The sequence below is a fragment of the Cupressus sempervirens genome, chromosome 9 (assembly GCF_028749045.1).
Source record: "Cupressus sempervirens isolate cs-2001-9-10 chromosome 9, ASM2874904v1, whole genome shotgun sequence".
NCBI classification, from domain to species: Eukaryota; Viridiplantae; Streptophyta; class Pinopsida; order Cupressales; family Cupressaceae; genus Cupressus; species Cupressus sempervirens.
The window spans coordinates 755,580,942-755,595,249 of NC_143126.1; the positions used below are offsets into that span (position 1 = coordinate 755,580,942).

Sequence of the window (14,308 nt, forward strand, 5' to 3'; positions counted from 1 at the left end):
ATACTTAGTTATATTAGAATATTTCATTAACATAAAATATAAAACGACATGAATATTCAAATTATATAATTAAAAAAATCTATAAAAATTCATTTACAATGTATAAAAGGAAGCCTCTTTTATTGTAGGTCAGTGCTTTTGACAATCTTCATATATTTCTTATTCTCATCTAATTATAAGCACAATGTCATGTCCCCATTTTGGAGGCAATTTGATTTAATTAATTTAATTAATTAGGTTGTCCAAAATAATGAATATTTTATGAGGATGACTAATTAATTATTTTAATTAAATAAATAAGTGGTATTAAGTTAATTATTTATAAAGTTATCAAATAAATAAATATTAAAAGGTAACTTTATATTTAATTAATTTAATAAAGTGACTTGAATTATAAAATATTTTATAAAGTCACTAATAGATAAAATAAAATAATGTTCTAGAAGTTTCTGGAGAAAGTGGAGAAAAAGAATAAATAGGCACCTCGGGCTTCATTCTAATCATCCAATTGTTTTATTTCTCTCTTGACATCAAATTGTGATTCAGTCACATAGTCTATTGTGGAGCCAAGTGGTTTCAGATAGTCAGTTGATCTTTGAGAACGAAAACTCCCTTGGATTAGCATAACTGAGGAAGTGAAATATCTTCTGAAGGGTTGCACATTTGGAGGTGATACTTCAGTCACTTCAGCTAGGGCATCATTGGGCCTAAGGCCATTTTCAGCATTTCAGCATTTCAGGAGGCAATTTTTAGCAGGGCCGAAATTATTGGAGGTCATTTCTATCAGGTCTGAAATTATAGGAAGCCATTTTAAAGTAAACCCGAAAAAAGCAGTCGAAAAAAGCAGTCGAAAAAAGCAGTCCGAAAAAAGCAGGCCGAAAAAACAGACCCGAAAAAAGTAGGTGGAAAAAGCAGTCCGAAAAAAGCAGCTCCGAAAAAAGCAATCTGAAAAAGCAATTCGAAAAAGCAAAAATGAAAAAAAGCAAATCCGGAAAAAACAAGTGCAAAAAGCAGATCGGAAAAAAGCAAAGCAGAAGGGGCAGCATTGTAGAAAATTATTATAGCCATCCACAATCAGGTTCTTCACTTCTCATTTGGCATATTTTCTGAGCAATGTAGTTTTCAGCTGAGTACAAAATATAGCTTCAGCACTTCACTATTTCACATTGTACTTGTTTTTGTTTGCCATTTGGCATTATTGGTATCAAAGGAAGGCTAGGATTTTGCAATTGAAAGAGCATTGTAATTTTTAGACTATCCATATTGCAAACCTAGAGTTTGATGATCAGCTTATTAGTTTGCATGCCAATTGTTTGACAAAATGTCAATTGGCTGTAAGTTCTCATTTTGGCATAAATAATGTTCTAATTTTGCATACTAAATGTTTTTATTAATGACACTTGTTTGTAAGTGCATTAATGCCATCTTAGGTTGCATCCAAAGTATTTGCCATAATCACTAGTTGCTGTAGCTGCATATTGCAAGTAGTTAAGTTTCATATTTGTATTGAATATTGTCAAAATTAGTTGCACATTCATGTTAGGTCATTGTTTAGACAATCTGGAGTCTTTTTGTAAGCATTCTCTTTGATGCAAATTGAAACAAGAGTCATTGCAGCAATCTGAAAAGTTATATCAGTCATATGACCCCTTGTATGCAAACTGTTTGACAAAATTCTTCGAGCCTTCAATCAGCATTTTAAGGTCGGAATTGAGCAGGATTATTATAGTGGTATTAGAGCTATTAACCGGCCATCCTGTTGGGTAGATTGGACATTGAATCAGTTAGTTAATCATGTTTACATCAAGTACCTAGAAGCAGTGGGACAAGGATATGAAGAAGCTTAAACAAAATTTGAAAAGGTTGGATGAAAGTCAGAAAAGTATGAATGAATTGATGGTTACCATGTTTAAGAGGACTACATTACAAAACAAAGACAAAGAGGAACAAGAGGTCTCTACAAATGAGGTATCTAGAAACCTCTACAAGGAGTTTGCAGCAGTTGGTGACCAGCATATAGCCGAATCTAGGGAGGACAAAAATCAGACTAGCTTGGAGGAAGATGTTGGGCACACAATACTTCAGAAGGTAGTGGGAATGGATATTATGCAGATTGATAGTAACGGTCAACTTGATACTCAAGTTGAGACAATTGTATACAGGTCGTCAGAGGGTGATGTCACAGGTACTCGGGATGGTTTTGTTCCAACAGGCAGTGACTACAGCGTAGTGGGTTCAGATGATGATTATGAGGATGTTGTTGTACATGATGGTGAGATACTTGGTAGAGATGAGCAGACATTGAGCATTCATGACTTTGCTGAGAGAGAGTACCAGGCACAGATAGATGCTTCGTCACATGAGGTTGAGGCTGGTAGTACTTCACATGATTTGTCCAGCCAGCTGAAGGTGAGCGAAAACAGTATTGTGACTTCATTATCTCATCATGACAGAATGCAGGGTATGATAGAGGATCACATCCGGATGATTCAGTTATAGGGTAGACATAAGGGAGTTCAGGCAAAGTCTTCTTGTGTTGATTTACAGGTGATTAGGGAAGGAATGGGAACGATGAAGTTGAGTTATTTACATCTTCTATCAGATCGTGACCATCTTCTTAGCCTTGTCGGAGACTATTCAGATGCTTTGAGGAGGAAGGAGGAGGAAGTTGACAGGCTTTCTCGCGAGCTTGAGGACACTCGAGCTTCTTTGGTGAATACTCCATTGGCAGTACAGGACTGGGAGAGACATGGGGATAAGCATGGCATGGAGTTGAGTTTAGTTCCATCTTGCACTCCTGATACTCAGCTTTTTGCGGCACGTAAATCATATGTGGTCGTTGATAATGTTGTGAGTTCATCTTGCATTCACATCCAGGATACAGGGACAATGTCAGACAGGTATGTGGAGTTAGTTGGTATTGGTCATATTACTCAGGTGAGGAATTTGCTTGAGTTACCAATTGATTGTAGTTTACGGATATGGACTCGAGATTTTTATATTGGCGTTTGGGATTCAGTTGATTGGAGATCTTTAACACTTTTTGGCAGCAGTGATTGTTTGGGTGCTATCATGGATTTGATTAGCAGATTGCACGGTGTTGTCTTTTCTTGCGCCAACAGCTTGTCCGATGTTGGTATTAGTTTTTATACACCGATGTTGGGCTTTGTTCATATATCCAGTCGACCATTCTTGCTGGAATGTGTTGATCATCTTTCATATTTGGCAGTGTGTACAGATGAGTCCTAGGATCATATTGGCATTGATGACATCTAGGAGGATGCAGTGGGCAGTTTTGAAGACTTAGTTTCCTTGGCAGTTTCTTTTGGTACAGAGGAGTTGGACAGCAGTGCTACAGATTTTGATACTCTATATGTTGACATGAGCTTTGGAGTTGATTCGCAGGATATGGTTGGTAATACTCTAGAGACCAGTAACTTTGAGGATACTCCTTTAGACAATGCATCAGAAGAGGTTTTTAGGAGACAATTTAGCCAGTGCCATCATGTGTCTAGTCAGTTGAGAGTTAGTGAGCGAGACATTGCTATCGCTAGCCAACATTTCGATGCTGCTCGTCAGTTGTTAGCAGTTTATGGATGGGGTTCTCCTACTAGTGATGAGTAGGGAGGCAGTTATCTTTCCTTGACAGAGATCCACTCTTTATGGGAGGCTATTCGGATTCTGAGACAAAATTATATGCAGTTGGTAGCCGACAGAGATTATCTTATGGAGTGGGGGAGTACAGCATACGATGCATTATTGGCCAAGGAAGATAAGGTGAGTGAGCTTACTTAGCAGCTCGAGGTGACTTCTGAGATTCTTGAGAGTACACAGTTGGCTTCCGAGGAGTCACAATTTCATTTGGCTAAGGTGACCGTGGAGTTAGAGCGACTACAGTCTTTTCCTGATTCTGTACAGTCACAAGCTGTGGTGTCTGGTGATCCGAGGATGTCCATGGTCGAGATTGTCAAAGACAGTGGAGATGGGGATGCATCCATCCTTGATACTAACATTGGCATATCGGGTTCATTCCCACTAGAGTCAGGTTCAGTTGAGTTGGGTGCTGCAGCAGATTGTTGTGATATGCCTAACATGGTGGTGGCCTCTAGTACTGATGGCACAGAGACTAGAGATGTTGTATCAAAGATCATGTGTGTTGTTGGTGAGCCGACAGTTGGCATGGTTCTTGCTAGTAATACTCCCTTGGTGATATCTTCGGAGGTAGTAGTCAGTTCCAACATGGTTAATGATTGATTGCAGTTAGTTTCATCTGGATTGCAGTCTAAGCCACTGACTGAGATTGGCGCATTCTATCAGCATTACACTATGAGGTATGCTCATCAATTTACTTTTGATGACCATGTTGATGAGATGATGATACAGAGATGTACTTTGGTTCCTAGTGCTTGTCATAAGTTATGGGATGGTTTGACGCCTTGGGATGAGAGTTGTGATGGGCATGACATGGCGATAGATTCTGTGGTTGACAGCTTGATAATACATGACTTAGAGCAGGAGTTTGGGAGTGATGCTTCAACGGTTGTTGTTATTGATTCTACTCCTTTGGCTATGACATCTCCTGACTCAGCTGGTGATCAGTCACAGTGGGTTGTATCACTTGTTCATGGTGAGTTGTTGACTGAGGTTGGTTCTTTTTATCAACATTATACTGCAGGGTATGTACATCAGTTAGCATTTGATCCTTGTGCTGAGGAGTTGATGGTAGGCAAATTTGGTTTGGGTTCCATTTCTTGCTGTTTATCTTGTGATGTTTTTTCACCATCAGCGGTGCATGGGAGTTATGGCTATGAGACAGTGGCCGGTGATCTGCAAAGTTGTGTTGACTGCAGGAGTTGTTCTGTGTGTGGATTCTCCATACTTGGTACAGTTTCATTCGGGAGCGTTCACCATTGTTTTAGAGTTGGATTGTACATTCCATATAGGCCAGTGGGATGCGTTGATGGTATTTACTGTGTTGGTAGTTTGATTTGTCCACTTTACTTGGGTTTTGATGTTCTAAGAGATTGTGTCTTGTGGGTTTCTGACTGTGGCAGTTGTGATTTTGGAGTTTGGTTGAGCTGTAATTGTCAGTTTGATTATGTATTCCTCTTGGATATATTGCAGAGGATATTGCAGGAGCCTGTGTTAAGTGACAGTAGTATAGTTCATGACTACATTTGAGATCCAGGTGGATTGATTGGTTTATTGTTCAGCCATTGCTTGGGGACAAGCAATTTCAGGAAGGGCGGACTGTCATGTCCCCATTTTGGAGGCAATTTGATTTAATTAATTTAATTAATTAGGTTGTCCAAAATAATGAATATTTTATGAGGATGACTAATTAATTATTTTAATTAAATAAATAAGTGGTATTAGTTAATTATTTATAAAGTTATCAAATAAATAAATATTAAAAGGTAACTTTATATTTAATTAATTTAATAAAGTGACTTGAATTATAAAATATTTTATAAAGTCACTAATAGATAAAATAAAATAATGTTCTAGAAGTTTCTGGAGAAAGTGGAGAAAAAGAATAAATAGGCACCCCGGGCTTCATTCTAATCATCCAATTGTTTTATTTCTCTCTTGACATCAAATTGTGATTCAGTCACAGTCTATTGTGGAGCCAAGTGGTTTCAGATAGTCAGTTGATCTTTGGGAACGAAAACTCCCTTGGATTAGCATAACTGAGGAAGTGAAATATCTTTTGAAGGGTTGCACATTTGGAGGTGATACTTCAGTCACTTCAGCTAGGGCATCATTGGGCCTAAGGCCATTTTCAGCATTTCAGCATTTCAGGAGGCAATTTTTAGCAGGGCCGAAATTATTGGAGGTCATTTCTAGCAGGTCTGAAATTATAGGAAGCCATTTTAAAGCAGATCCGAAAAAAGCAGGTGAAAAAAGCAGTCCGAAAAAAGCAGGCCGAAAAAGTAGACCCGAAAAAAGTAGGCGAAAAAAGCAGTCCAAAAAAAGCAGCTCCGAAAAAAGCAATCCGAAAAAGCAATTCAAGAAAGCAAAAACGAAAAAAAGCAAATTCGGAAAAAGCAAGTGCAAAAAGCAGATCGGAAAAAAACAAAGCAGAAGGGGCAGCATTGTAGAAAATTATTACAGCCATCCACAATCAGGTTCTTCACTTCTCATTTGGCATATTTTCTGAGCAATGTAGTTTTCAGCTGAGTACAAAATATAGCTTCAGCACTTCACTATTTCACATTGTACTTGTTTTTGTTTGCCATTTGGCATTATTGGTATCAAAGGAAGGCTAGGATTTTGCAATTGAAAGAGCATTGTAATTTTTAGACTATCCATATTGCAAACCTAGAGTTTGATGATCAGTTTATTAGTTTGCATGCCAATTGTTTGACAAAATGTCAATTGGCTGTAAGTTCTCTTTTTGGCATAAATAATGTTCTAATTTTGCATACTAAATGTTTTTATTAATGACACTTGGTTGTAAGTGCATTAATGCCATCTTAGGTTGCATCCAAAGTATTTGTCATAATCACTAGTTGCTGTAGCTGCATATTGCAAGTAGTTAAGTCTCATATTTGTATTGAATATTGTCAAAATTAGTTGCACATTCATGTTAGGTCATTGTTTAGACAATCTGTAGTTTTTTTGTAAGCATTCTCTTTGATGCAAATTGAAACAAGAGTCATTGCAGCAATTTGAAAAGTTATATCAGTCGTATGACCCCTTGTATGCAAAGTGTTTGACAAAATTCTTTGAGCCTTCAATCAGCATTTTAAGGTCAGAATTGAGCAGGATTATTACACACAATTTGTTTTTAACTTGAGTTGTAAAGAATTTGCTCATTTAGAAGAGAGATCACAAGTTCAAATCCTATTTAAAAATTTGATATGCATATCTTATTTATAGTTAATAAAAATCACCTTTAGAAAATTAATAATAGTCCCATATTACTATAAATCATTTATAAACAAATGCCTAATATACAATGCCATATTACTATAAATTATTTTATAAACCTATTTATAAAATCTTTTATTTAACTAACTTGAAGAGAGGATAGGATATCTTTAAAAATTGAACTGATAGTTCCAGATATTAAGAAATTTATAAATTATTTTGTATATCCCAATCAGTTGGGAGGATATGCAAAATTATCTATATACTACAAATAGCTCAATATGGTGAATCACATGACAATCTCATTTATTTATAGATTACTCAGATCCCAATCAGAAAATCAATAATATTTCATATGCTAGCTTTGTTGTCCTCTACTCAATAACCTACAGGCTTTGACAATAAAAATAAAGGCTCCAATAAGTCTTAAGAAAAAATGATATAAAGAAAAGAGTGCTTTTGACTATAATATCAGACACGCTGGCATTGACTTTCATAAGGCACCCTCAAACAAATGTAACATTAAAATACCCTAAACCTAAATTATTGCGAGAGCAAATTTGAGATGATGTGAAATTGCGATATCAATATCACTTTCAAATCAATATCATTGTTTGCCATACGTAATAGAGATACCTTAACCATTTATTGCAATCCTCAAATAATATTATGATGGGCCCTTTCAAACTATATTCAATTCCTCATCTCTGTTGCATTACAAACAGCTGACGTCACTTCTGTGACAAATTTGTAGCCATCCACCAGTAAAATTTTATATGCATACATCCCAAATCATAATTTGTGTTGGACAGTGTTGTTTTGAGGGGGCTATTTGAATATAATCAATTTAATAACAAAGATCAGTCTTTTATGGAGTATACTGCACCCATACGCTAAAAATAAGGTTTGATCAAATTTAGCACAGTTGTTCACAAGGTTATTATTGCATTGAATTGTTTTAAATATATGATATTATATTGTAAGTTGATTATAACAGTATATTATACTGTCTGTATATTAAGGGGATGTTAGTTTTATACGCTTCTCACTTTCTCCATATTTTAATTGATTTGCAACATACGTGTAATCTCCATATTTTTCAGCGGAAACATTTGACCTTTCAGATTATATTTGAATATGATTTTGTTAATATCATTTGGATTATAGTATTTTAAACGTTTGCAGAAGAAAATCCGTCAAAGATGATTTTGTTAAGGATGGCATTTTACTTACCTTTTTAATTTTTTCTGCACTGTAATTTGTACTGTCTGTCGCTCCAATATTGAAATGTATATTTTCTTAAATGTATATGCTATATTTATATCATTAATTTTATGGGATGTGACGATACATAACACTTAAATTTTCAATATTGAAAAGTTGGTAGTCGGCCTTAAATTTTTAAAAAGAAAAAGTTAATATTAACACGGTCACACCACTTCATTCCCCCATTCTGCCACTGTAGGTTACGCCTCTCAGTGTAAATACCATCTTTTAAAGATCTGTTTTTGTTTGCTTCAGTCTTAGATTGGTAACTTTTATTGTTGTTTAATTGTTATTTTGAATCTATTGCAGGAACCATACTTAATAGCAAAATTGGACTCTGCAGAGAGAACATGGAAGGAACTATCGGTATATTCCCTGATATTATATTGATCACATTATTTCCATATCTATTTGCTTGTTAACTTCTTTCTCCTTAAAATTGGGTCAATTGATCACACTTTTGTACATAAATAAAATATGAATGCACACAGACAGTGATAAGACCTTTTCATTTTGCTATTTTCTATGGTTGACACCCAATACGTTTTGAAAATTTCAAGCTACACATCTTTCCTGGATACCGATAAGATGCCTTATTCCTAAGAAGTTTTCCTTCATTTTCTTTATTCTTCAGATTCTTTCCTTTTGAGCTAAATAACTGTTTGGATCTTTGTTCTTCCCTTTGCATCAGGTATGGATTTATATTTTTCACTTGGTTTGCAATTAGGATTTCATCTCATCCTAGTTTTGCATAAAGAAATAACTGTTTGAATCTTTGTTCTTCCCTTTGCATCAGGTAAGGATTTGTATTTTTCACTTGGTTTGCAATTAGGATTTCATCTCATGCTAGTTTTGCATAAAGAATTTTACCATTCATTCCTTATTATTCTCTTGCTTTTGTTCAATTCTTTTAATTTTTTTATTCATCTTCCCCGGACAATCAATCAAGCTAGTCATTGATTGCTTCAATGATGTTTTTTACCAAGCAGCCATACCAAGAATGAAGCTCACATTGAAGAGATTGTTTCATTTACTTTAGCTCTTTTGTATTTATTTATAGTACTTTTTTTCAAGATCCAGACCAAGAAAAGTTATCGCTTAGTTTTATGATACTGAAAAAACTGTGGAAAGAATTGCCTATCTCTTCAAACACTAATTATATTCTAAATGCTGAACATAAGGAACAACTAGATGAGGTACTGCACCAGAGGGATAAAAGAAGAACAGAAAACCTGAGGAGAGGCAATAGACCCATTTACAGTTTAACAAACAATCCAAGGGGGTTTGGTTTGTAGGAGTGACATTACTACAAGGTTTTCTCATGATAGCCCACCTATAGACATTGCTGATAGAAACAAGGGGAGGGCTCGTTCAGTTGGTCCTAAAATCTGAGGTGAAAGAAAGTTTGATGCAGTGTTAAATATGATATTCAAATGCTTGCTAAGTTTAACCAAAACATGCTAGTGAGTTCAGACAATACATGGTAACATCATGCGTGTTGGGGAGATCAGTTCTATGAGCTAGCAAAGTAATAATGGATGCATAGTCATGCATAGTCTAGAAGTGTCAGGGTTCATTTCTAGACCCCAATAGCCTTCTTTCACTCATAGAGAAGAGGTACATGTTGTTCAGGAGGTTCAATTCCCTTTGTTTGATGAGGTGAGACATGCTTATGTAAAGTATGACACTCTTAGGAGATCAAAAACCTTTTATCTTTGAGTGCTTATTTGAAGTAGATGGAAAAAAGAGGTGGAAGAGTTGAGCAGAGTACCAGCAGTACAAATGGACTTTCAGCAGGCCTTGGGTAAGGTTACTTTAACTCAGTTTGACATAAGTGATAAATGCACAACTAGAGCATGGTTTTAGAAGCTGGACAACTACTTGGCTCTTAGGCTTATGTTACAGTATACAGCAGTAAGTTTTTCGACTTTCAACTAAGATGGCATAGCACACGAGTCATTATACCGTGGTCTAGTTACCTTGGGTCGTGTTTAATTGCCACTTGATGAGTTCACCAACAAAATCATCAAGAGGTTTGATAAAAGGGATCTCAAACTGCATTTTAGAGCGTTGACATAGCTCAAGCAACATGGTTCTCGGGACACATACACAGCGGAATTTCAGAGACTTTAGATGATGGTTCTTGGTCATAGAGAGGAGATTGATAGTTCTTTTCAATGAAGCAATCATGGTTCCCCATAGGGGATGGGTTAAGGGTTTTGTCTGCCATCATCACAAGAAGCCTTGGTGAAAGAAAGACTGATGGAGTTGACTGCTTTGAGAAGCAAGTTCCGATCAAAACCCTTTCGAAGAAAGAAGGAAACAAAACATTCACAAGGATATAAATCAGAGTAAGAAGACATCTTCTAGATAGGATGTTGAAGCATTGAATGCCTTGAGAAGGAAGAAATAGTGCTTCACTTGCAAGGAGCCTTGGGCCCTAGGACACAAATGTGCTACTAAGGGAAAGCATAGTTTGAAATCCCTATTTTGCCCTGTTTTTCTAATTGCTGGTCTGAATCATCATAGTGTTCTTTTTTGAGTGCTTGGGTTTGGTTTTTACAAGTTCCCAATGCAAATATGTTTTTCTCATGATATGAAGCAATTATGGAAAGATTTAACATAAGAAATGACAACAAATATATGGACTGGAATTAAAATCAGAAATCTGATATAGTTCTTACTAGCAAGGTTTTCTTGTTGATTTCAACGTGTTTCAATATAATGACATACCTGATGTTTGCCTTCAATCTTATGATGCCTAAAATACCAATCAACAAGGTATGGATGCTGGTTTCTGAATATAAATTTTAATTTTATGGCAGACATGAAACAAGGATGAGGCTGTCCCAAATGTCTGAAATGGCTTCCTAAATCACCTTGAAAGGTCAGTGCTAGGTCTCCAAGGTTAGTGCTCAAATTCTTTGTACAACTTAGCAATGAAATTCTATCAAGCCGTTGCTCAAACAAATCCAAACCCCTCTAAAGTGAGGTTTGATAGAAATTTTGTCAGGTCTGAAACACAAATCCAAATGATGACAGATGCCAACAATCACTTAATGATAAAAACCTTCCAAAACATGGCATTACCTTCCAAACTTTAGTCGTCCAAGCTGTCATACCCCCAAGAGAAATTTCTCATTTAAACTTCCATTAATCTGATAATGAATCACAATGGAGAATTCTGGACGAATCAACACCAAAGATGGATTTGGGTTTATGCCTACATCACTGATAAACTCCAAGGTTTTCCATCCTTGGATTTCTTGTAATTGCAAGCCAGAGTTCTAAAGCTTCTCAAGAGAAATAAAACTAAGCCCAATATTTGCAAATGAGCTCCGAATGAGCCCTTTCATAATTCTCCAAGGAAGCTTCCAGAAAGCCCATTTAATTCTCCCTCTTTTTAGTTTTCATATTTACTTGCAACCGTATATAATTTTTAATTAATGTTAAGTCACTTTATGAATTAATTTTTGCATTCACCTTATAGCTCATCTGTATTAACACCTATCTCCATAAAACACTTTATTAAATTATTTAAAACTTCATAACTTCTTAGGCACCAAAATATAGCCACTTTATAATCCTTATTTAGGTTTCCACATAACATCCCCTTTAAATTTATTAAAATAAAAATAAAGTCAAATATTATGCTTTAAATAATAATGTCATTTTAACAATAAAGTTCTAGACTATAATTAACTATCAAAAGATAATATCTAGTGGTCTTCCGAGAAAAACTAAAAACTAAAGTCCATACATTTCCCCTACTTGCATTCCTCTTGTGACTTTATAAAACTAGAAATTATGGGCAATGAGCATTGGCTATATAAATCCCAAAATTGAAGATACTACATGCTGAAGCTAAGGGGAGACCAAACTATGACCAACAACTAGAAAAATTGTTTACTATAAATAGTAACTACTAAAATTATTAAGTCATCCTAGACTCTAACACTAAAAATGATAATTCTTCGATGATTTGTCGAAAACCACTCGAAAAAGTGTTGTTCAACTCTAATACATCCTCTGAGGTCATTGGTGACATTAGAAAACCCCTACAGACCTTGAAAGACAATACCAATCAATTTGCAGAAGGTCTTGAATGTGGGGGTATTACAGTTCACCCTTCCCTATGATTGCTTTCCCTCAAAGCAATTTGTATTTGCATACCAAACCAACTACTAGTTGCACTTGTATGCCAGTTTGAATGCTAGGATCCCATACCAATCTCATAGATACTACCCTGCGAATCGACCATGCCACTCTTATATAATTATCATCAACCACATGGTCATGTTGTAGCACCCTGGGAAGCACTCCATTTATTATGGGATTCCTTGGATCCCAAGTAATCACACTATCACATTCCCTATAATGGAATTGATAAATGTCTCTCATCATGTCATTAAGGCCAACTGTCCAACTCTAAGTGGATTTGCAAAAAAATGATGAATGTTCATCAAAGGTTCAAAAAAGAATATATCAAACCATAATAGATTGTTGGTATAATTTAAAACTACGTCAAACAAACTGAAATTTATACCTTTGACATAGTAAGAAATGCCTCTAATGTCATGTGCTCCTAACCTCATCACTATGCCAATATCCAACATTGGACCACTTAATCAATTAATTTAATCGAGTATACATTTAATTATTTTAAGGACATTACAAGGAAAGACTCAGTTTTCAAAGTCAACTGTTGGAATTGCAATGGACCCGTTTGGTTGTCACTTGGTCTTCTCTAGGATATGTTGGACTCTTCTGATTTGCTTTTCCTCGCTGATACTTGTGAGAGCTATGTACGCCCTCTTCCTACCATTCTACTACTTGTCATCTTTCATGAGTGAGACTAGGAGATTTGGTGGGGTCACCTTCCTTGTTAGTGACAAACTTTGTGGTTTGTTTTTAGTTGCCTTGTCTAACACCTCAGCTAGATCATGTAGTCTAGTTATCTTACACTGCCCCTTGCATTTGTGACATCTTTTTTGGTGTTTTATACTTTGCTACGACGTCCTCTTATGCTATCCACAATGTTCATGGTGGGATCCCTTCTCTAATTTGTATGATAGTATCACCTAGTTCTCTACAATCGAGGGCATCCTTCTTCTCAAGGACTTCAATGTTAGGACTGAAATGATCTAGACCGCTCTTCATAACTGGATGACAAAATCATTATTTATTGAGGATTTGGATCTTTCTTTTTTGGGCTCTGTAGATCATTTGAGGATACGGTTGGTCCCTTCTCATCATATCTTTCCAAAGTGCCTATATAGTTTGAGACTCTCCCTCACTGTTGTCATCCAAACTGTCATATCACTAATATTCTTCTTCCTTTTGGATGTCTTATTCTTTCTCTCGATATCCATTGTTTACCGTATGGATTAATTAAGAAACGCACACAAACAAAGAATACGAACATGAACAGCAACCAGCAGAACTTCTATTATTATTCGCAGATGCCAACAGTACCTTATGCTTTTCTCATATGATATGATAATATGAATACAATGCTTCCCGAAGGGGTTATAAATACTTTCCGACGAACCTTCCCGAAGGTATCCGTCGGCTAAGTACATTATACCCGTTACAAACTGTTTTCCTGTCGGCTACATAACAAGACTTTTACCGAAGGGACCCGTCGGCCGATACACAATTTCTACCGACGACATCATTCCCCCCAAAAAAGAAAAGTCGTCTCCCGACGACTATTACAAAATCTCTGAGACAAATCAACAACCAAAATATAATGACTGACCCAACACTGTCACTTTAGCCAATCTGACATCTGACCCTGATAGCCACCTGTGCTGCTTTCTGCCTTCCAATGCCGAGTACACTAAACCAAGTGTCGCTGCACTGCCTCCAACTGGATGATCAGCTCCTCCCGAGCTCTCTACACATCCACCAAGACAGCCTCATGGCCAACACCTACTCTCAGTGCCTCTGATACACAGACACTCCATGCCTGCCGCAGCTCCAAATCTTCTCACTGGTCAGACTCCCACGACTGATATCCGCAACGACTGGGGGTCCAGGGGGCAACGCCCCCGGCGGGGTCGAGGGGCAGCGCCCTCGCGGGGTCCTGGGGCAGCGCCCCGGGTGCGCTCCCTGTCGCAGTACAGGGCGGGGTCGAGGGGCAACGCCCCTCGCCGCCAACACCAAT

The 14,308-nt window shown here is 36.7% G+C and overlaps 1 protein-coding gene across 1 annotated transcript in view; it reads left to right on the forward strand.

Annotated features, from left to right (window-relative positions):
* Positions 1-14,308, forward strand: part of APG3 (Peptide chain release factor 1) — a 234,547-nt gene that overhangs the window by 18,507 nt on the left and 201,732 nt on the right. The window contains exon 2 of the mRNA XM_089801947.1: positions 8,449-8,505. Coding sequence (XP_089658073.1) covers positions 8,449-8,505 — 57 coding nt within the window. The remainder of the gene's footprint in view (positions 1-8,448; positions 8,506-14,308) is intronic.